Below are 21,820 nucleotides of genomic sequence, written 5' to 3'. Positions count from 1 at the left end.
GAGATATTATAAGCCCAAATAAAAAGGCATTGGTGAAGTGGAAATTGCCTGCTTTATACAAAACTAGGCTTGAACTCTTTAATAATTTGGAATATTTAAATCAAGAAAGTTGGCGAGTACTTGCTTAAATCACTTTCCCTTATCTTGCGACACATAATTATAATGGACTTTCACATTAATTGTTGCGCCAGCTTTGCCAATGTTACAATCAATACTGAAATTACTTTCAGAAATCAAGAGCAGTAAATGGAAAACATTATAATAACCATGATGGTGTTAAAAAAATCGATTGAAAGTGTTTAATGTATTGAGAAATGAGTTGTGAATATATTGAAATCATTATATTATTATTGTATAATTTAGTATGTGATGAGTATTTTCTAGTCTAAATGTAAATAAAAGTATTCGGAATGAAAGCTAGTTTTCTTTTAACAACATAATAAACCTATTTGAGAAAGGTCATTTAAACAATTAAGCAATTTAATTTTTAATTAGTTGGTCTAAAGCAGCTTTTCTCTTTGTAGTTTTACCATTAGTCTATATTGTTCTGTATGCATATCTCTTTGGAAATATTTTACAGAAAGCTAATCAGGAAGAAAACTGCCCGCTAAGAAGACAGGAGTGAGTCGCAAGAGCAAGTGGAGGAAAAAAGGTGAAGCTATAGATTCTGTTTTGTTAGTAGCTCTCAGCATATATATTTTGCATGCGGAGAAACAGTACTAAAATTACTTCTGGCTGATGTGGAATATAAAGTCTCACACAAGTTCATTGGTTTTATTCCTCTGACGAGTTAAATACATACATACCAAAAATAGCCTGCCAACTCTTATGTCACAATATTAGGTATATCAATTAGGCCAACATATTTCTAGACAGATCGCAAATTCAGTGCTTAACATTTTTACATTTTATACTGATAGACAATAAAACTATCTTTCTCAAGTTTGATGCAGAAACTATTGTGAGAGTCTCATGCCTAATAGCAAAATCGACATAAGACCTAAAAGTGTGTCAGTACCGCATAATGTTCAATGAGAGCTTGTCGTGAAGTAAAAAGAGGAAGTGGGGGAGGGCGTTAAAACTAAGTTATAAAAATTTTAAATTTTCTTCACTTCAGCCCCGCTGAGTGAGGCTTTTGAAAACATATGTAACACTAAATATATCGTTGGTAGTACTATTCCAACTATAGTAGGCTATGTAGTCTATTATGAGACTAGCTCTCAGTAAATATTTTAAAGGTCACAAAGGTAGAGTTGACACACTTTTGGGTCTTATGTCGCTTTTGCTAGATAACTTGGCTATAAGCCCCATCTATAAAGTATATGTCACAACAGTATATACTGGATCAGTAGCAGTTTTAGGGTTTCAAGGTCATAGGCAAGTTATAAATCTCCATAATGGAGTGTCTTATTTTAGAACAAAAACTCCAGTATTTTGGCTTTATCTCAAGAGGATTTGATTGCTGTCTCTATTGTCAAATGTCAACGGACAAAATGGAATTAATTTTTTCGTTAACTTTAAAAAATATTGTTAAGAAAATTAATGATATTTATTTAAAGAAATTATTAGCATAGTAATTAATTAAACAACTAATTTATTATTGACATCAGTTAAAGATTATTTGTGGACATCCTATTTCCTTAAAGCATTCCCTGTGTATTTGGATAAAATAACAAATCGCACATTTATATTGTACACACAATAATTTTATAACATTTATTAACATAAATTATTATAAATTGTTTATAGCTGAAGTAAAATTATTCATCATCCTCGAACCATTTTCCTTTAGAAGTTTTTGTTCCTGTAACCATTGTTTTCTTATATTTGTTGACAAGTTTTTGGAAAGACTTTTCATCGTTCAACTCAATTTTCTGGTTCTTGGACTTGGCCTTTTTATTTTTAACTTTAGTTTTCTTCACACTTTCCTTTAAAGAAGCAATAAATTAATATATTTAAATAAATTTTACTTCAACTCATGAACACCTTACACTTTAAAAGATATAATGAAAACGGTGCACAGTAAAAAAAACAATGATTATAAACTATGGTAGCACAGACTAAGCCTTAAAGTAATACAATGATTTTATTTCACCCATGATTCAACTCTATCATTACCTTTGGACTTGGTCCACTCTTTAAAAGCGTAATTTAACACCCTATCCTGTGATCAATGAAATTACACGAAATTACCATAGCTTGGAGGTAGCATGCTTGCCTCTAACATTGGTGACCAGGGTTCAAGACATTGGACATTTTAATTACAAAAACTTTTAAGTGTTATAAAACTTTATTATAACTCTTAAAAATATTTGTGCAACTAAAATTTTATAATGGAAATAAACAAGTTTTCCAAAAATAATTATAGTATTAAAAATATTCAGTGGAATTAAAAGTATTCAATCCCTGACTCATGCGTGGCTGGCGAGCTCAAACTGCACTAGTACACCATCTTTGAAGTAGAACATTTGCACCGAATGTAGACTGCCTTTGTATTAGATCCTGCCCTAAGATTCCCTCTCCCCAGTTTCACATGAGTTTGATCACATTCTCTAATATAGTTTTTCTCAAGCCAATTTTGATGATCATTATACTTTAAGTGCTATCTATATGCAAACTAAGCTATATTTGAAATCAAAACAATAGCATAATCAGAAAATCATCAAGGGGAAGAGACCCACAAAATTGTGAAAAGTTAGCACAAAATAAAAACAGGTATCATCAAAATACTCTCACAGGCATCACATGAAAGTGATGTGAAGGAGCAATATAACTCAGGGGTAAACTAGTATCATTTGTATATTAATTAATGTACACCGATAATCCAGTTACATAGAATTTCACTGGCCTGCAAAAATATTTGTAAATTGCACTCTATCGGAACAACATGGAGAACATTTAGATATTTCCAAATCTATTCCATACCCTGTTTTCCGCTTTCACAGGACATAGTTTAGCAATTTCTTGGACAAGAGTGCCATTTTCAAATTAGTTTGCACTTTAGCCGATATATCCATGTCATCATAGCTGTAAAACACATTACTGACACTACAGGAAGAGCAAAAGCTGAACCAATGTTACGTAAGATACGAAACTGTCCTATAAGATTTTCCAAAACACAATGACTAATTTGTTCAGAAGAAGCTAGTGTCATGCTAGAGTTAGAATAATCTGGGTGATATCACATTCTGATATTTTTTGAGTCCTATTTTCAGAGCTTGCGCGGAAAAATTGTAAAATTCGAACTTTTTGTGATACTTTAATAATGGGATTAACTAACAAGTGTAAATGTTGGAAATTAACAAGCATTAATTTCTGGTTAAAATCGGATACGAGCACTAGTACATGCACCTTTGGCATTAAAAGCTATAGCCAACCCTTTTTATGTGGTAATTCGCATGTCTTTTGTTTGAAGAGTGTATAATAAGGAGGGGTTTCAGTTAAGAATTTAGCGTTTTAAATGGATATCAACAATTTCCGATATTGGAGTTCACATTCTTTGGCAAATCAAAAAATGTTGTCATCTATTACCATATTGGTTTTGAACACAAAAAATTTGCGAAAAAGATACGGGAAGGAAGTTTTGGTCACAGGATTACCTTGATAAATTACTTTTTAAATTAGTTAAATTTGACAGCTCTTCAGTACATTGTATATATTACACGTTTGGTGTGTAAAAATTTTACAAATTTATACTTACTAATGAAACTTTGTTTTCATAATTATTATTTCTGGTCGTACTAGGAGTAGATTTTAATTTATTTTTCTTTTTGGATCGTATTTTTGGGCCAAGATGTGAAGGTAAACTTTTCACATCTTTCTGAGATATGAAACCGGCAAATGATTCATTCCCAACTGTTGGTTCAAGTGAATTTTGACTCTTTCTCTTCTTTGAAGGGGGCTCTTCCTTGGTTAAGGACCCACCATCTGATTTCTCCGCCATTGGCTGTAAAAAATGGAATGGAACAAGTCATAAAAATGTTAGTTAAATTTTAAATACTAAATTAACTTTTATACATGAAATAATATTATGTGGCAAAACTTTATACCTACAGTAAAACTAATTAGTATTAAAGGCACTTATACATAAGAACTAAGTAAGAAAATAATCCACTTTTTTATAGAATAAAATTGTTTTATTTGATTAAAAACTACTAGTTTGGCAACCCATTCGGGAGCATCATCAGGTCACCTGCAGGTCAAGCCCACTGAAATGTATTGTATTTCAACGTTTTTAGTTTATTGAACATGGTTTTTGCACAATTTTAAGTATGAGGCATTTTGAAAGTTAAGATATTCTCAATGAACCATGAATATGCATTCTGGTGGGATTTGGGTTTGAATTTGGGGTTCAGCAAGACAAAACTTTTTCTTTGTAACTAATAACACCCATATTGATATATAATTTCCTTTTTTCGATATTTTGCCTTTCACTTTGCCATAGCTAGCTAGAGCTAAATACAAAACAAGAATTTTCTGTTTTAACTAATTAGAACGCTAGTAATATAACATAGGGAAGCTCATGCTCCCTTTGCTTGTCCTCCAAAGGGGTCAACTTAAATTGAACTTATCATCATTTCCAGACTCTTTATTGAGTATTGTTGTCCATGACCATCACTTTTAAACTAAGTTTTCATTTAAAGGTGAAAAAATTATGAGAAAGGGTACAAACACTTCGCAAAAGAGTATGCACAAAGCATTTCACACAGTATCTCAACTTTGAATTAAAGGGTTCCACAAGGCATGATAGGCAAGAAATATGGGACCCTGTTCAGATAATCTAGACATTAGTTTCAGTACTTTCTGTCAATGGAGAATGGCACTGGTGACCAGACAAGTTTATCATGGATTCCTAAATTATCTCTCGGTTCAAAATTATTTGGGAGAGGGCATGTGTTTCCCCGCCATATGAGGCTGGAGGAACCCTTTAACCTCAAAAAACTATTGCAAAAAGTGGTAAAGATCATCAATGAATATAAAGGATAATTTACGAACTATACCTTTCTGGATTCAAGCCGTCTAGTTTTCGCATTTAACACTTTTTTATTCTCTATAGAGAATTCCACAATGGGCCTCTACAACAAAAAGATACAATATTAATAGTAGTAATTTTTTTTTATATTTTTAAATAATTAAGTTTGCTATAATGAATATGAAGGAAAATGTAAAAATCTAGCCTCAGGGACTAATAATCTCAGTGATAATATGGGTATGCGGTGTAGTTGTACGCATATGATGTTCATTGTCAACTAATCTCTGTCATACAAACACCTTTTCCAAAACAATAGTTAAGAAAAATAACTAAATTGAATGGGAGAAAAAAGCATATGTTATTACGCAAGTAACATAACTGCATCAGAGCTCAGGAAATCTTCAGCGCTATTATTTATATATAAAATTAACCACAAATAGAAAAATAAACATACCTTTCTAGTTGAAAACACATTTGGATTATTGTTTAGGTTTCTAAGAGCTGTTAATGCATGTTCATGTTCAGTGAATGTAACAAATCCAAATCCTTTTGATGGACTATTTCCATTTGCATCAACTTGTTTCAAATTCTTCATTACCCTAGACTTTAAAATTACACAATGATTACAATTTTTTCTGTGCAAGTAATATCTGTAATAGAATCTAAATGGTGAAAAAATCACTTTCCTCTTCATAATATAATCAAGCGTACATTTGATTTCTATTGTTGCTCCAAATCCCCCTTATGCTTGAAAAGTAAGCTCCTTCCCATTAAGAAAACCATCTAATCAGCCCGGTATCTCATTGGTTCCCTAAAACATTAGTCTTAAAACGCAATTGAAGTGCATGCTGGTAATATTTTCCTCCCCACTAACTTCTGACTAAAGCTTACCGCTTAATTGTTGCAACATGTCAAAATCACGACTCAATAATTTGTTGTAATGAACTTTCTTGGGAAAGAAGTGTACTGGTTGCATAGGGAAGGAGGTTTAGTTAACATTTTAACAAATTCAGTATAATAATGACAGTCCTGCGACTTACAGCTATGCCTTCAAAATATTTAACAAAAACCATTAAATTTATCTGATTAAAAACCGAAAAGTTATAAAATGTTTGTATTGACAAAATACTGTACCTCCGTAATTTTGCAGTTTTCTGTTCCAGTAGCTTTCTTAAATAAAAGTCTCAGTTGTTTATCATCAATATCAGGTGGAAGGTTTTGAATTACAAGTCTGGTTCTTGACACAAAGAAATGCAAGTTTCTCAGCATTTGTTTCTTCTTTAATTCAAGCTAAATTAAAGAGTCAATGAAATATGATGAATTAGATTACTCTGCACATATACATTTATAAATACACATAATTTAATAAGCTGAGTTTTTCTCACAACTTAACATTAGTAAATTTTAAAACCAGTAGTTAATTGAGAGTAGCAATTTGTCAGTAAAACTATACATGCAATGAGTTTGATATCCATTAATCTTATAAATGAAGAAATTTTGAAATCTTACTTGCATACGCTTTGCCATATCAGCTTTAGAGACATCTTTTGCAGCAAGTGAACCTTCACGAATCAAACCCTCTCTGGCCAAGTAGAGATTTCTTTTGTCCTTAGATTCTTTTTTATTAACTTTATTTTTAATTCTTTCATTCACATCTTCTCTGCTAAGGGCAATTTGTGCATATATCCTTCTGCCATCCAAAACAAGCCCTTCCTATAAATATATAATACAATTTAATTATCCATTAAATGCAAAATTTTTGTTAAATTACCTCAGATTTTTCATCAGCAGCTTCAAGACAAGACTTTGCTGATTCAATATCTTTAAAACGCACAAAGCCAGTACCTTTAGGATGTTCTGTCTGAGGGTCTAAGCACAAAAGAGCGTACGAAACTTCACCAAATCGCTCCACGCATTCTTTGAAGCTTTCTTCATCTGCCATGAATGGTAAATTACGAAAAAACAAAGTCTTATCGTCATTTGGTTGATTGGTCTTTTTAAATTTATTTTTAGGTTTGGGAGGTTCCTCATGGTCATGTTCAGAGTCATTAGAGTCATTAATGTCAGATTCTTCTCCTAAATAAATATACAATACAAATGGGTTAATGGTATCAGCAACGATGAACAATTTCTAAATTAAGAAAAATTTAATATTAAAAATATATTAATACTCAGATGGCCTAAGAAGCTATTAGACAGGGTTTTTAACATTTTTATTTATAAGCACATTGGAGGTGTACCAAGAATGCATTTATTTATATTTTGAGAGAATGAATATGTTAAGACAATCTTCAGGCACCATGATATAGTTTTATCCCATGATCCCATCACAAGAGAAGGAGGAAACAAGTCACTTGCATGTGTTTCAAAGCATAGGAAGAAGCTTTAGCGAATCAACATGAAACCAAGAATGTATTTATTTATACTCAGGTAGAATGAATATGTCGAGACTATCGACGGACACGTTGAGCCCCTAACACCGTCCCGCTAAGGGGGGGGGCGAGAGGGAAAAAGGAGGCGGTCTTATTTTTTGCGTCCTCGCTGCAGCGTTAATCGCGTCGAAAAACGTAATTTTTAAGAACCAATGAGATTGCAGTATTATTTGATTTAATTAAAGCGGAGGAGCATACCGGGGGGCCAACGGGTGGAAGCGGAGAAACGCTAAAAATAATCTCGACATATACATTCTTGATGAAACCAAGCTGATTTGATTGCATTTATTCGAGGAGCAAGCTGGTAGGTGGTGAGGTGGATTGGTAGAAACTCTAAAAATTGTTTCAACAGTAATTTCGGACCCCCAAGTTTAAATAAATTAAAGGGGGTTCATTAGTGTATGAGCCAGTCGCTCAGTAGGTATACAGAAATATTAAAAGTATACACACACATACCATCACTGTTATTGCTAACTGAGCTCTTGGATTCATTATCTTCGCTTAAATCAAACCATCTGGAATTTTCTCCATCTTTTACTACATCCTCTTGTTGGTTAGTTTTAAAATCTTCATCATCTGATGTATCACTTTCACTTGGCTGCTCATCATCATCCTCTTCATTTAGAGTTTTATTTAGATTTTTTTTACTCGTGTATTCCTCATCCTCATCTGAACTGTCAGAACTAGAATTTTCTTCACTAAGACTTTCTTTAGTCCCTTCCTCGAAGTTTTGGCTTTCTAGAGATTTACTGGAATGGGTTGATTCATATTTATCTTTTGCCAGAGCAAAATCAACAGCAACAGGACGTCCTGAAAACAAAACAAAATGGAAAACTCAATGGATTTGATTATTTATAAGCCAAAATAGTACCTTTAATATTCTTTAAGTTAAGAGATTTTATAGCTTTAATTGCACCCTTTGTGTCTTTGAACTGTACAAATGCGAATCCCCGTTTTTTTCCATCTAAAAAAACAAAACAAAATTAGCAAGATCAAGGAAACTATAATATTACAGTATCTTTATAGGTAACCCAGATATTTTAATTCACATTCGCCAGTAAGAATATAAATATTTCTGTATATACTATGAATATTAGCTTAGTTAAATTTGGCGACTTTCCCCAGATATTTTAATTCACATGCGCCAGTAAGAATATAAATATTTCTGTTTATACTATGAATATTAGCTTAGTTATATTTGGCGACTTAATGTGATAAACTTGGGAATTGCATTGCCCTTTAACAATTATTACAGATGTCACAATTTATACATTGTTTTTAACTATATTGAATATTATTTTTAAACATTGATTGTTGAAAGAAATTTTGTACAAAAATAAGTCTTAACTACCACTTCATACATATTTCAATGTAGAAGCTGTAGAAGTATATGTAAATAGACACCTAAGTGCAGAAATATTAGAAACCTGTCATATTAATGTTTTGTTAATCAAATTTCCTCATTTGAAATGCTGATACTCAAAATTGTCAGTTCTTGACAGCATTAAGCAATTTCAATGATGAACTGAAACTGATATGATATTGGTATCAATTACCAAAATCACAACTTTTCCTATTAATCGGTTCGTGTCCAAATTACTAATAATTCTATAATTTAATGTAAAAACAACTAAGAGTTTAGTTTGTACATCACTATAGCTCCAGTTCAGCCCAGGCCAACCTCTAAATTTCATATTATCAATTCAAATACGAATATTTTTAATTAGAAAATTTTGCATAACTTATAAATTAAATAGGTACCTGAAGTAAGTGGAATTTTGACTTCAGATAATTCTCCAAAAACTGAACACTCTTTCTTTAAGTCATCTTCAGACACCTGAACATTAAAAAAAAATGTCAGGTTAAAGTGACTAGGAATATTGAGGACTAAAAATGGTTGGCCAATTTACTACAGAGAATGAAATTTGAGGAGCAGTGATGGGTCCGCTTTGCTCATTTTGGAGGGGCTTGGAGCGTTTGGAATCAGAATGAGCAGTAACTTTCAAATAATTGAGAGCAGATCGGAGCTGTCTCTATGTTTAGTTATTTATGAGAGTGAGCGATGGGGAACCTAAATTTGAGCTTGATTAAATGAGTGGAAGAGTGGTGTCTCATTCGGCCAGAAGGTGAGTGGACCGTAGATATGAGCTCTGCGAGCTGTCTTTTCTATCTTAAAATCACGACAAATTGAGACAAGTGAATGATAATTTATGCTTTTATGTTGATTTTCCCAAAATTTTATATTTTTTTGGTAGTATTAGAATTTATTTTGTCTATTATATAGATAATATGATGGTATTAGTTTAGGTTTTCAGTGGTTGACCTGTTTGATGAGATGAGCGGAATTTTTCTATTTTTATTGAGCTGTGCGTGAGGGAGCTTTATCAGTATTCAATTTGATAAGGAAAGAATGAGAGAGCAGTTGTTTCCTTACAAAATTTAAAGAAGAGAGAGATCAGCGATCAGCAAACGCATTGGATATGAGAGGATATGAGAGAGAGGCATTATCTAAATCGCTTTTGAGAAGAGCGTGAGGTACAATTTTGTCAGGTTACCATGAGCGGCTTATGAGCATTTTTTTGCCAATCCATGTTGAGGAGAAATAGTGTCCAATAAAAAATGTATTTTGGCCTGCTTTCAGTGATATGAAGTGGTGTTATATTTTTCATTCTAATGTACAGTTTGGTGTGAAATCAGCAGTTGTAGTTTCTCTCTGCTATGCTGATAGACACGATATTAGACGGTTTTAGACCAAGTATGAAATTTCAGCATGAAATTGGCATACCTCCAAGTCAACTTCAAATTACACTTTTACAAGGTACCAAGACTGACAAACAAACGCATTATCCCCTAGGTGTAGTTAAATTTCTTTTCATTGGAATAACCAAATGTCAATTTCTCAAAATTTACTTGTTTTGCTGCAATTGTTTTTAGAGAAGTAGGCTAATGATGATTAGATTAGACTAAGTGAGGGATGGATTTGAAGAATCAAACCCATCTCTAACTTTGGCTCTAAGTGTCTTTCACAAAAGTTTCCTCTTTCAAAATGGGATTAAGTTGGAGAGAAAACTATTTTGGGATTTTTTACAGAGTAGTACAACTTGGTTTTCTATTTTTCCTATTCTGTTATATAGGCTTGTTATAATTAAATGAAGTCTTGAAATCACGACTGGTACTTCATGGTATTTTAAAACATTTTTATTTTTAAAGGTTTTCGATAGCTTTCCCCTTGTCAAGCGTACGATCGGAAATGATTATGGCTCCAGAAATTGGATTATTAACAATATCGATTTACTTACTTTGAAAGATAAATTTCGAACAATGAGACGTGGTTTCTTTTTTCTCCATTTTTCTTTTCGATCTCTTTTCTCTTCAATCTCAACTGAAAAAAAAACAACATATTCAGTTGAAGATCAACTACAATAATAAAGGAACACATTTTTAAAGAAGCCTTTTAAAAAAAATAAACTATAAAAACAGTTATATCCCAAAAAGAAAAAATTAAGGCTAATGTCACGTGAATAAAAATCAATGTTTAAATTTTAGACTCTTTGCCATCTCTAATAACTGGGGCCTTTTCATAATACAGGCGGCAATGATAAAGCCGCCATTTGCTTTAATTAATTATACATTTACCTTACAATTAATGTATTTGGTGAAAATACTAAATATTATTTAAGTAGGATTCAAGCTTTTGATTTTACTAAGCAAATGTTTTCCTAAAAAAATGTAATGCACATTTATACCTTAATTTTTTCATTACTGATAATAAGGGGCCCATCATGGTGTTAAATGAAATATTATTTTAAAGAAACTGACCATTTCTCAATCTTGTATTTTTACCAGTTCCAGTATCAGATGCATCTTTGTGGTATTGTTTCTTGTTTTTACCACATATCTCCAACAAAAGCTTTTGCCCATTTATTTCAACCGGTTGCTCCAATGCGGCTTCAGCATCTTCCCTATAATAGAAAATTTAATTAATTTCTTTCATGTATAGTCGAAGCTGTACAGCAAAAAAAGACTAGCTTAATTTTCACTCTTAATTGCTAATCCAGTAATATTTAACACCATTGAAATTATAATTTGCCAAAATATTGTTAGGAAACATTCTTCATTCGATAATTTCATGAAAATAACATTCATTTTCCGTATCTTAGCAAAAATTTTAGATTTTAAATTATAATTTTTTTTATTATGTTATAAAATATTTTACATTAAAAAAAAATGTTTTCACTAGAAATTTCCACAATAAAATGGAAAAACATATCCAATCTTCAGTTATATCCAAACCAATAGCTCAAAATTTATTAACTATTTCTATATGCTACAAAATTGACTAGATTAAAATAATGAATTTTTTTAAAGCCTTAACCTTAAATATTGTTTAAGGGTGTTAAACATTCTACATTAAAAACATAAGAAATATATGAAGTCTGGTCACCCTGAGGTATCCATACCTCCTCACTTGCGATATATTGTACCGGCATTAGAAAAATATTTTCAGAAAAACAATTAAAAATAAGTAAATTCTTTGAGTAACTAACAAATGATGATATTTTAGTTGATTGGCCGCGCCACATACAAAAGACTTCAGAAGCCAGATCATACCTTTTTTTAGACAGGGGGTTAGGAGTGTAAACAAATACAAAGCAACGATATTGGATTTGTGATAGAAAATCTGTATCATGTAAAATGAAAAGAAACATTGCAAACTTTTTTAATGAAAAATTAGAATAAAATGGTGTTACAGTGTACTGAACAGTCTTTTACTATGAATTTATCATATATACCACTGTTATTATAGATAACTTTAGTAACAGACGATACTATCGTCAACGAATATCGGTGCATCCCTACTGTAAACCGAGAAATGTCTCATCGAGTGATAAAATTCAAACATTTGGCACAACGGCTACTACAGGGGGTGATACTTTACAGGGTCTTTTTGGTGTAATATGGAGCCATAATTGCTCTAAATACACATTTAAATACTTTATATTTGAAAGTAACCAACCTGACGGCAAATGTAACGTAGCAAATGACTGAAGATTCTCCAGATACCTCTGTAAAGAAAAGAGGCAAAATTTATTTACAGTTTTCATACAATATTTCTCATAGCTTTAGCACACCAACCAGACTTTCCAATTGATAAAACAGTATGCTATGAATAGGTCTTAGTGCAATGTATAAAAAAATCAGCACACATCCACTATAATTGTAGAGTACGAATATGGAAATCTGTTGTTAATCTATTTGACTAAGCTTCCATACCTCCCACTAGCCGGTTTTATTAAAGGGTATTTCCATTCTTAGTTTTTGCAACATATTACTATTTTTTTTGTTTCCGTAAGCCATTTTGGTACCGCACAACTGAAAATTAATGTAAAATTGTCTCTTCTTACTTCAGATAGTTAAATTAGGGTTTTATTTGCAAGATACTATCATAAACTTATCAAAATAGGACATCTTATTTGGTCTTCAAAGATCAAGTGATGCTAGTGTTGAAATTTCAACTTAGGAAATTAGTTTTAGGGGCTGACTAAATTTTTAGTGTTACTCTATTATACCACTAGATGAGGTTGTTCCTCCTTACTTAAAACAAACTAATTGAACCTTCACTATAACCATAAGTTAATGATACCTCTAAGTACACAAATAAGCCCTTTCAAGGAGGAATCTTTGTCCAGAAAATGTGATGTCAAATCTTGTCCCTCCGATTCCCGTGAAAATGAAAGATTTGAAAAATATCTCTGACCCAGCGCCGCTGTGCGGTCAAGAATGAAACTATATTGGGAGGGGCTACTTTTACTAGTCGTACCTTAGTGGGGGTGCCTTAGCGGGATGGAGGGGGAGAGGGAGAGTGAGAGAGTTCATTCGTTATAATTTCAGTCACATGAGAGAAATAAACCAATAGCAAAAAAAACGTTTTTCTGCCTCTGCGGGGGGAACGAATTTTCTAAGGGAATATCGAAATTTTCCTCTTTTGGGGAAGTTCAAGCTAGCCTTGCACCAAACAGGATTAAAGAAACGTAAGCTTCGGCAGTTCCAAGTGTATGTTGAGGCTACTTTGATACGCAGTACGGAGAAACATAGGTCGATTTGGACAAGCATTTCCGCCATAGGCAGCATAGCCATTTGTGTACTTAGAGGTATCATTAACTTATGCTATAACTGAAATTTTTGGAAATCTAACTATTTGCTAACCCTAGTTTTCTTTCCCATATTACAAATAAGAATCCACCAAAAATGAAAATAATTTTTTAAGTGTTTAAGTTTAATGGTTTCAATGTCAGTTGGTATGATTCCACTAGTTACGATGTCAGGGTGGGATTTCTATATACAAGCAGCTTGATAATAGAGAATGGAGTTGAGCTCCCAAGCATGAGAGCTAAGCCAACAAGCAGCGCCAATAAAAAAAGGTTCTTTGAACATTCAACTAGTTAAAATACTTAATATATACTTTTTGAAATTTGTTTTCTAAGTGAAGTCCATGAAAGTACGTTAGATTGGTAAAAACTAAATAGGTGGACACACATGTAATACTGGTGTTTTAGAGGTGGTCATTGAAATTAATAAGCTAGGCTAGGCTAATCACCCAAGGCACCACCTTAGGCCTAAATCATCAGGTGACTTTTAAAGCGATTAATTCAGGTGGCCGGGTTATAATGCGTAGGAGGGTTGTGGCAAGCCCTTCATGCCACAGGAGCCAACAGCTCCCTACACTTACTTACTACCGTTAACCTTGACAAGTTTTTATGGAAGGGAAAACCCCTTAAACCACCGGGGAGAGAACTTGCAAACTCAATGCAGGAATTGTTCAGAGTTTTCACCCAGTGCCACAAACTGGGATCGAACCCTGCTCCTGTTGCTGCGAGGCGAAAGTGCTAACCACTCCGCCACCCCACCTAATCCGATCTCTTTCCATTTAATACTTTACTATTATGAACAACAACATCAAATGTTGAAATATAGAATATTTAAAAAGTCACAAATATAATGGTGCTTTTACAATTTTAATAACATGAGTAGCCTTCAGGTACAATTATAGTATAAGGTATCCGTCGCCATTTTCTTTTTTATTCAATTTTTTTTTAAACAATCAATGGACAAACCAATTTTATTTCAAATAAACCCCCGCTTTTCAAGAAAGATTGAGAATTTATGGTATATTTTCAAAATTAAAAAATACATTATTCTATCCAATATAGGTAGAATATACAGAGCAAATTTGGTCGTATTTATTCATTTTGATAGTTTGATAGATAGTAGGGTACACGTCGGTAGTCTTACTACTTTTGGACTTAACTACGATTTACACAGTAAATGCAAACCGAGTAGAGACAAAACAAGAAATACCCGGTTAGGTTAGGCTAGGTTAGGTTGATTTCGTAATATAGGTGCGTATTTATGATTTTCTACTATTTCTGCGACGTTTTGTCGGCCAATAAAAATTAGGTGCATTACTCCGGCTATCGTTAAGTCCAAAATGACTCTTTATATTCTACCTATATTGGATAGAATAACGTAATTTATGATTTTGAAAATATACCATAAATTGTATCGTCCATTGTTTGTTTAAAAAAAAAATTAAAAAACAAAATGGCGACGGATACCTTGTACTTCACTATATTACTGAGAACAATCTAGTGTAAAAAGTTACCCCTGCCATATTCTAATCTAATCCAATGTACTTTTCTGCTAGCAAAGTAATCTCAGGTTGTGACCCAAAATCACTGATGGAACCCAAACACACACATAGAGCACCAGACTACAATGTATACATGGGAATATTAGTTAGTTGTACAATTTCATATAATTATCAGTGTTAAAAAAAGGGTTCTACATCATGTTAAGAAACAATTTCAATGAAAATATTTTCACGGTATAGTTTCTTCTCTGTTGAGTCTTACTGAACACAGCGGAAGAACACTTAATAACTTCATCTATATTACTGAATTACCACCTCAATTCACCCAATTCAAAATTGACGGTTTTAATGCTACATTATTGCTTAAAGTTAGAACCCAGTGATTTTTCACACGCACACGAATTATAAATATAAAACAACTATTGTTCTTAATATTAACATCATAATGCCCCCCCCGCTAGAAGATTTTCTGGTTAAAACAGTGAATTTTTCTCATTCTGCTCTATGGGTAGGGTTAAATGCCTTATTAGCTTGGGCAATCACAAAGACAAACACAAAATGATGTCAATAAATTCAACTATGAATATTACGTTTAGAAGAAGCGATGAAACACTTCTTTACAGGTCCGATATCTTCAAACACAGCCTCAACATCGTTTTTGCTCACATCTTTAGGTAAATTTCGTACAATCAAAGTACACGTGGTATCATTAGAGATAGCCATTTTTTAATTTCTAAACGTAGACTATCGAGCAGACTACGCGGCGTAGAAGATTTCTCAAGTTCTCAACTTTCTCAAATCTTAATAAGAGGGCTGTACAGTGTATTTCTTAATTTGCTAAAGAGAGTGTGCAGGTAAAGTTTGTATTTATCACAAGTGTAGTTTCGACAGTGGATTGCAGGGAGTGTGTGGAGGTAGGGTTTATATTTATCAAAATTACACTTTCGAAAGTGTTTACAAGCCAGAGAGAGGATATCATCGTTGACAGCTGCCTTGGAAATAACGGTGGTCAGATGGTCAAAGACCAGTTAATTAATTGCTCAGACCAGTTTATTTATTCAAAATTTGGGGGGTCACTGGTCACCGTGTCCAGTTTATTAATTCGAAATAATAACCAAAAAACAGAAGGTGACCAGTTTAATAATTCCAAATAATAAGAGATGACCTATTAATTCAAGGTTTATATCAATTTTGATTTCCCTATTCACTGGATTTCTATGTACAGCGACTCCGCTTAATACCGCCGCGGCCGCACGTCGAGGTTATATGTAGAGTCCCTTCACTCGCATCCCTAGAACGAGTCGAACTGTCTAACCCCCCTCTGGCTTCAAACCCTCAATCCTCTAGTCTCGCTTTCCCCCAAGTACGGTAGGCTACCGTCCTGCTATACGCGGTAACGGACCGGGGACTCTGGAATTACGGGGCCTAGAGAAAGAGAGATAATACGGTAAATTACGCTAGGCTATGGTAGTAGTCTTAGGTGAGATAGTACTATATTGTACTATTCTTGGTTAATGTTACCAACATAATCTAACTTCTAAACATGTAGTATAGGTTTTTTAGGCTTATAAATGACATTCCAACATTTTATATAAGACCAGTTTAATAATTCATAAGCTAGGGGGTCACTGGTCATAAGGACCAGTTTAATAATTCATATGCTAGGGGGTCATTGGTCATAAGGACCAATTTAAAAAAAAACCTTATTTCCAAGGCTGGTTGACAGTGTAGCGTATACCGGTCAGCGTTGTTGAAGGGGATATTCTCCCTCGAGCTATTTCCCGTTTTTGTGAACCAGCACGGAATGTCGACCGTTTCTTTGGGTTGTTATTACTTTTGAGATTTAGTTGCTCGAATAAGTTGAAGCTCTCCAAAAGTGAGAACCGAAAATTAAGTTTTTTTTTATTGTGTACCCTACCGGTGAGTGCTAGTTTCATTGTGATAATTAAGAATATAAGATTCCAACTGGAAACTTGAAATAGGTCGTGAAGTTTGTTGTAATATTAAAGTTTTTTACTCGGTTTTTTAACCTATCTCTCATTTGTTGTAATTGTCATAAAAGTATTTTAGATTCTTAAGCAGCTTACGGTATTCACTAAATTACAGAATCCAACCTTATTACTGTCAATAAAGAATTTATTAGCTGAAACAATAATAACAAAGATAAAATGAGCAATAATTTTTTTTATCTGGAGTAGAGTAGTCGCACTCCGTAGCTTTGGCCATAGCCGCCATTGTTGGCGTGAATTTTTTATGAATGGGAAAAAGCATGGGTGACGTCTTGTGACGTAGCACTGCCATTACTCTTACCAATAAAGTGTTTAGAACGCGCGTAATGATATGATTTAACATCAGTTACTGTCCGATTTACAGCTGGTAACCATTTTTTTCAACGTTCAACATCATATCTTGGAACGTTTTTAATCCAAGATCATATGTTGGTTTCGGAATAGGTATAAAAAACAGTTTCTTGGCGTTTTTCGAGCTCCCACATTTAACGAACATGCAATATTTGCCCATTTTACAAGTTTTACAACCGAGGTATAACACTTGAAAGTGCTTACGAATTGCATATAAGAACCACCTGCCGTAAATGTTTTCTAACGATATTACAGACTGTGAATATTTGAAAAAGAATAGTCCTTATTAGTAATTTTTTTTTTGTTATTAAAATACGAACTGCGAAATGAGACAACTATTTACAGGGATTCAGGAAATAATTTACCGCCGTTTGCAGCAAAATACCTTTTATTCTCGGGTAAATGGCCTAGCCAGAGGAGCGTTTTCAGTCCCCTTTTTCTGATCCCCACAAATTATATCCCCATTACTACTTCCTTCATGATATGGCTATCTAACAAATGACGTAACTGGTTAGATTTCGAAGAGAACGATTTACGGCAGAGCTACGTTTGCCCGTATAGGTATCTGTCCTTTAGCTTTAAGGCTTTACTTACTTCATCAAAATCGTAATTTTTGCCACTTCAGTGCCACCCAGTGTGGCGTTTTAGAAGGAATCTCTATGCGCGAGTAAAAAGAAGATAACAATTCGTCACATACATTTAAGTACACACAATCCCCCCGAATAAATTAAATATATATTAAGTTTAAATTTGAAATAATTTTCAATCACCTTGTAAATTAACTTAATAAACGTACTATAATAACCCAAAAGGAATTTTATCGAAAATGAGCTTTTTCTCAACCAAATCGTATAATAGAAGCATTATCTCAATCACCCTGCATTAACAACAAAACATTAATTTTAACTCATGACCTCGATTTATTAATCACCCGGTTCATTAATGAGGAACACTATTTCAATCACACTGTACATTAACTTGATAAGCGCGCTATAGAATCCTAATGGAATTTTAAGCGCACTATATCTTAACAACCGAAGATTTACGTTACCACCAGAAAATCAACCACCTCGTTCATGAGAAACAATATTTAAATCACCCTGTACATTAACTTGATAAGCGCGCTATAGAATCCTAATGGAATTTTAACCAAAACAGCACTTTCTAGAGGGGGTGTGAAAGTCCGAATAACTGGAAAGAGAATGGATGCCAATTCTTTTATTCCAAGGTCGAAGATCACATATTTCGAGATAGATGTCGCTTGAATTCTAAATCTTGAATTGGTACGAAATTCAAATTTCAAAACAAAAATCAACAAAAAGCACTAAAATACGCAAATGACCAACTTTTTGGGCTCCGATTTAAGAAAAAATAATTTGGCTACCGAGAGTTTGATACTGGCTATCAATTAAAGTATCATTTATTGTTTTACTACAAACCTGAAGAAAGTTATACCCCGGCCACGTAAAAAGTAATCCATAGACCAAAGAGACGCGTCCAGTACATTGCCACCCAGTTGGCTTTGTAGCATATTTCGAGACTAGATCTCTCAGTATTTCAAAAGACGCAAAGACGCAGGTTGGGTTGACACACTTTTGGGTATTATGTCGCTTTTGCTCTTAGTAAGAGAGAGAGAGAGATATATATATATATAATATATACGCATTGTTATACAGAAAGTTTCCGTAATAATTAACTGAATCTACGGTTCAGCGCTTCAAGGTTTCCGCCTAAAGCGAAACCCTAAAAAATCTATCATTATTTTTTCATTCAATTGTAGGGGCTTTAGTGGGAAGATAAGAATAATTTAGACGCGTTTTGGTCAGCCATGTCAAACATTGAGACGTCTTGGTTAGTGGCTCTTTGTCTGGGACTACTTTCGTATTATTTGGTGCGACAATGGATTCGAATCAGGCAATATCCTCCGGGACCATTTCCGCTTCCTTTCCTGGGGAATATTTTGGGTAAATGCGAAGAAAATTTTGATTTATTTTTTAAGCCTTTGTTTAAAAGTCTTTTTTATAACAGCTTTCCGAGCGAACAAACACGCCAAAGACGTTATAACCGACTTCAAGAAAGATTACGGAGGGATTTTCACACTTTGGATGGCGGACAACCCCTTTGTGTTCGTGGTTGATTGGAATATCGCCAGAGAGGGTCTGATCGAAAGAAGAAACGACATCATCTCGAGACCCACCGACATCAGATCACGTTCGTTTCAGATCTACTTATAATCAATCATGTATTCATTCTTAGCTAGTTTTCACCCGACACGAAAGGTTGACAAGGAAAAACGTCACAAGGGTGTCCTTTAATCGTGTCGGAAGATTAGGGTTTAAGAAACCAATGAGAAAGCGGATCTATGACGCATTCACATATTGCCTACAGAGAAATATTCAAAATGGGGCGAAATCCACCCGAGGTACCTTCCTATTTAATAATGTTTGATGTAGATGGCGGCACTCTAAAGTTTATGTAAAAACACTTTTTAAAAAGTTATTAATTAATTACTAAATTATAGTACTAATTCAAAATATAAATTTTTTAATTTAAATTAACCATTAATTTTAACAGTAGTTAACACTCTCCGCCATAGATGGCACTATAATACGATTTTAAACTATCCAATCAGGGAAGTTAATTTTGTATTTTAAATCTCGACAAAACCGTTCTCCACTAAAACTGAAAACGTTCAACCAATCGTTGAAAATCAAAATTATGACGTCATGTTGCTATCAGAGCGCCATCTACTAACAAATAACGCCATCACCATACCCCTTTAAAATCGTCTTTGCCCGTTATAAATTGTAAATCGATCTAACTCGCCCAAATTCACTCCGAGTTTTGCCCAACTCTGCGCGACTAGCCTTTTCTCCGTGTTATAATGGGGATTTTAACCTACATTTTGCGCTAATAAAGCAGTTTGATTGTGTTGGGATCTACATCGCTTTTTGTTAGGTTAGGTTAGGTTAGGTAGGGTTAGGTTAGGATATGTTACCAAGATAGGAATCTGTTTTGTTGGCTAGGGTACAAAAAAATCTCTCGAATAGAAATCTGACCGAAACGTTAATACATAAGTCTATTATAATTTATGTCCCATAAGTGTCGCAGTTGATATAATTTCTGATAGCAATGCGACCTAGAATTGACCTCATACCGAAAAAGATAAGCGCTTCTGGCGAGAAAATTGAACGGAAATTATCTAGCCTCGGTTCCCGACACGCATTTACAATGACTACGAGGAAACGAGCGCGTATTAGGCTTAATAACGTTTGCATTAGAGATGAGTCGGCCCGGCTAGTTTTAAAGCCCTACCCGATTAAAAAATACAAAATTGAAACCCGACCCAAAATTAATCATTTCGAAAACCCGACCCGACCCGTCCCGCCCCGCCCCGTCAAAATTATTCATTTCGAAAACCCGACCCGACCCGACCCGACCCGACCCGACCCGACCCGACCCGCCCCGCCAAAATTAATCATTTCGAAAACCCGACCCGACCCGACCCGACCCGACCCGCCCCGCCCCGCCAAAATTATTCATTTCGAAAACCTGACCCGACCCGCCCCGCCAAAATTATTCATTTCGAAAACCCGTCCCGCCCCGCCCCGCCCCGCCAAAATTATTCATTTCGAAAACCCGACCCGACCCGTCCCGCCCCGCCTCGCCAAAATTATTCATTTCGAAAACCCGACCCGACCCGACCCGAACCGTCCCGCCCCGCCCCGCCAAAATTATTCATTTCGAAAACCCGACCCGTCCCGCCCCGCCCCGCCAAAATTATTCATTTCGAAAACCCGCCTCGACCCGCCCCGCCAAAAGTATTCATTTCGAAAACCCGCCTCGACCCGCCCCGCCAAAATTAATCATTTCGAAAACCCGACCCGACCCGTCCCGCCCCGCCCCGCCCCGCCCCGCCAAAATTATTCATTTCGAAAACCCGCCTCGACCCGCCCCGCCTAAATTATTCATTTCGAAAACCCGACCCGACCCGACCCGACCCGACCCGACCTGACCCGACCCGCCCCGCCAAAATTAATCATTTCGAAAACCCGACCCGACCCGACCCGCCCCGCCCCGCCAAAATTATTCATTTCGAAAACCCGCCTCGACCCGCCCCGCCAAAATTATTCATTTCGAAAACCCGACCCGACCCGACCCGACCCGTCCCGCCCCGCCCCGCCAAAATTATTCATTTCGAAAACCCGACCCGACCCGACCCGACCCGACCCGTCCCGCCCCGCCCCGCCAAAATTATTCATTTCGAAAACCCGCCTCGACCCGCCCCGCCAAAAGTATTCATTTCGAAAACCCGCCTCGACCCGCCCCGCCAAAATTAATCATTTCGAAAACCCGACCCGACCCGTCCCGCCCCGCCCCGCCAAAATTATTCATTTCGAAAACC

General features: G+C 34.9%; 2 protein-coding genes across 4 annotated transcripts in view; one reads left to right on the top strand and one right to left on the bottom strand.

The window, feature by feature from the left end:
• Window positions 1-760: 760 nt before the first annotated feature.
• LOC149959858 (RNA-binding protein 28) lies at window positions 761-15,872 on the bottom strand. 2 transcript variants are annotated; one of them, XM_090166560.1, is made up of 14 exons: window positions 15,646-15,872; window positions 12,422-12,470; window positions 11,224-11,366; window positions 10,704-10,786; window positions 9,166-9,241; window positions 8,276-8,368; window positions 7,861-8,214; window positions 6,744-7,048; window positions 6,482-6,685; window positions 6,107-6,262; window positions 5,427-5,576; window positions 5,001-5,075; window positions 3,701-3,946; window positions 761-1,928 (listed from the first exon to the last, which is right to left on the bottom strand). In XM_090166560.1, the coding sequence occupies exons 1-14, from the start codon at window positions 15,776-15,778 to the stop codon at window positions 1,761-1,763; spliced, it is 2,235 nt and encodes a 744-aa protein (XP_090022686.1). In that variant the 5' UTR covers window positions 15,779-15,872; the 3' UTR covers window positions 761-1,760. The 2 variants fall into 2 exon arrangements, with proteins under 2 accessions (XP_090022686.1, XP_090022687.1); XM_090166561.1 differs by lacking the exon at window positions 15,646-15,872 and adding an exon at window positions 13,868-13,958.
• Window positions 15,873-15,883: 11 nt separating this feature from the next.
• LOC149959857 (cytochrome P450 2F2-like) overlaps window positions 15,884-21,820 on the top strand; it is a 17,073-nt gene continuing 11,136 nt past the window's right edge. Inside the window, exons 1-3 of one of the 2 annotated variants that reach the window (XM_090166566.1) lie at window positions 15,884-15,969; window positions 19,196-19,379; window positions 19,444-19,626. In XM_090166566.1, the coding sequence (XP_090022692.1) occupies window positions 19,244-19,379; window positions 19,444-19,626 (319 nt within the window). In that variant the 5' untranslated portion in view covers window positions 15,884-15,969; window positions 19,196-19,243. Of the gene's footprint in view, window positions 15,970-18,947; window positions 18,994-19,195; window positions 19,380-19,443; window positions 19,627-21,820 lie in introns of those variants that run through there. The other variant, XM_090166565.1, reaches the window with a different exon arrangement.

The sequence above is a fragment of the Leiobunum rupestre genome, chromosome 2, assembly GCF_980474605.1.
Source record: "Leiobunum rupestre chromosome 2, qqLeiRupe1.1.hap1, whole genome shotgun sequence".
NCBI classification, from domain to species: Eukaryota; Metazoa; Arthropoda; class Arachnida; order Opiliones; family Sclerosomatidae; genus Leiobunum; species Leiobunum rupestre.
The sequence above is the reverse complement of the archived record's forward strand: the minus strand, read 5'-3'. Positions and strand labels throughout refer to the sequence as shown.

Coding starts and splice junctions, on each gene's coding strand:
- LOC149959858 (XM_090166560.1), bottom strand. CDS start 15,778: ATGGCTATCTCTAATGATACCACGTGTACTTTGATTGTACGAAATTTA. Junction 8,369..9,165: donor CAAAATTCCACTTACTTCAG/GTACCTATTTAA, acceptor TTGTTTTTTTAG/ATGGAAAAAAACGGGGATTC. Junction 6,263..6,481: donor ATATGGCAAAGCGTATGCAA/GTAAGATTTCAA, acceptor TCTTTAATTTAG/CTTGAATTAAAGAAGAAACA.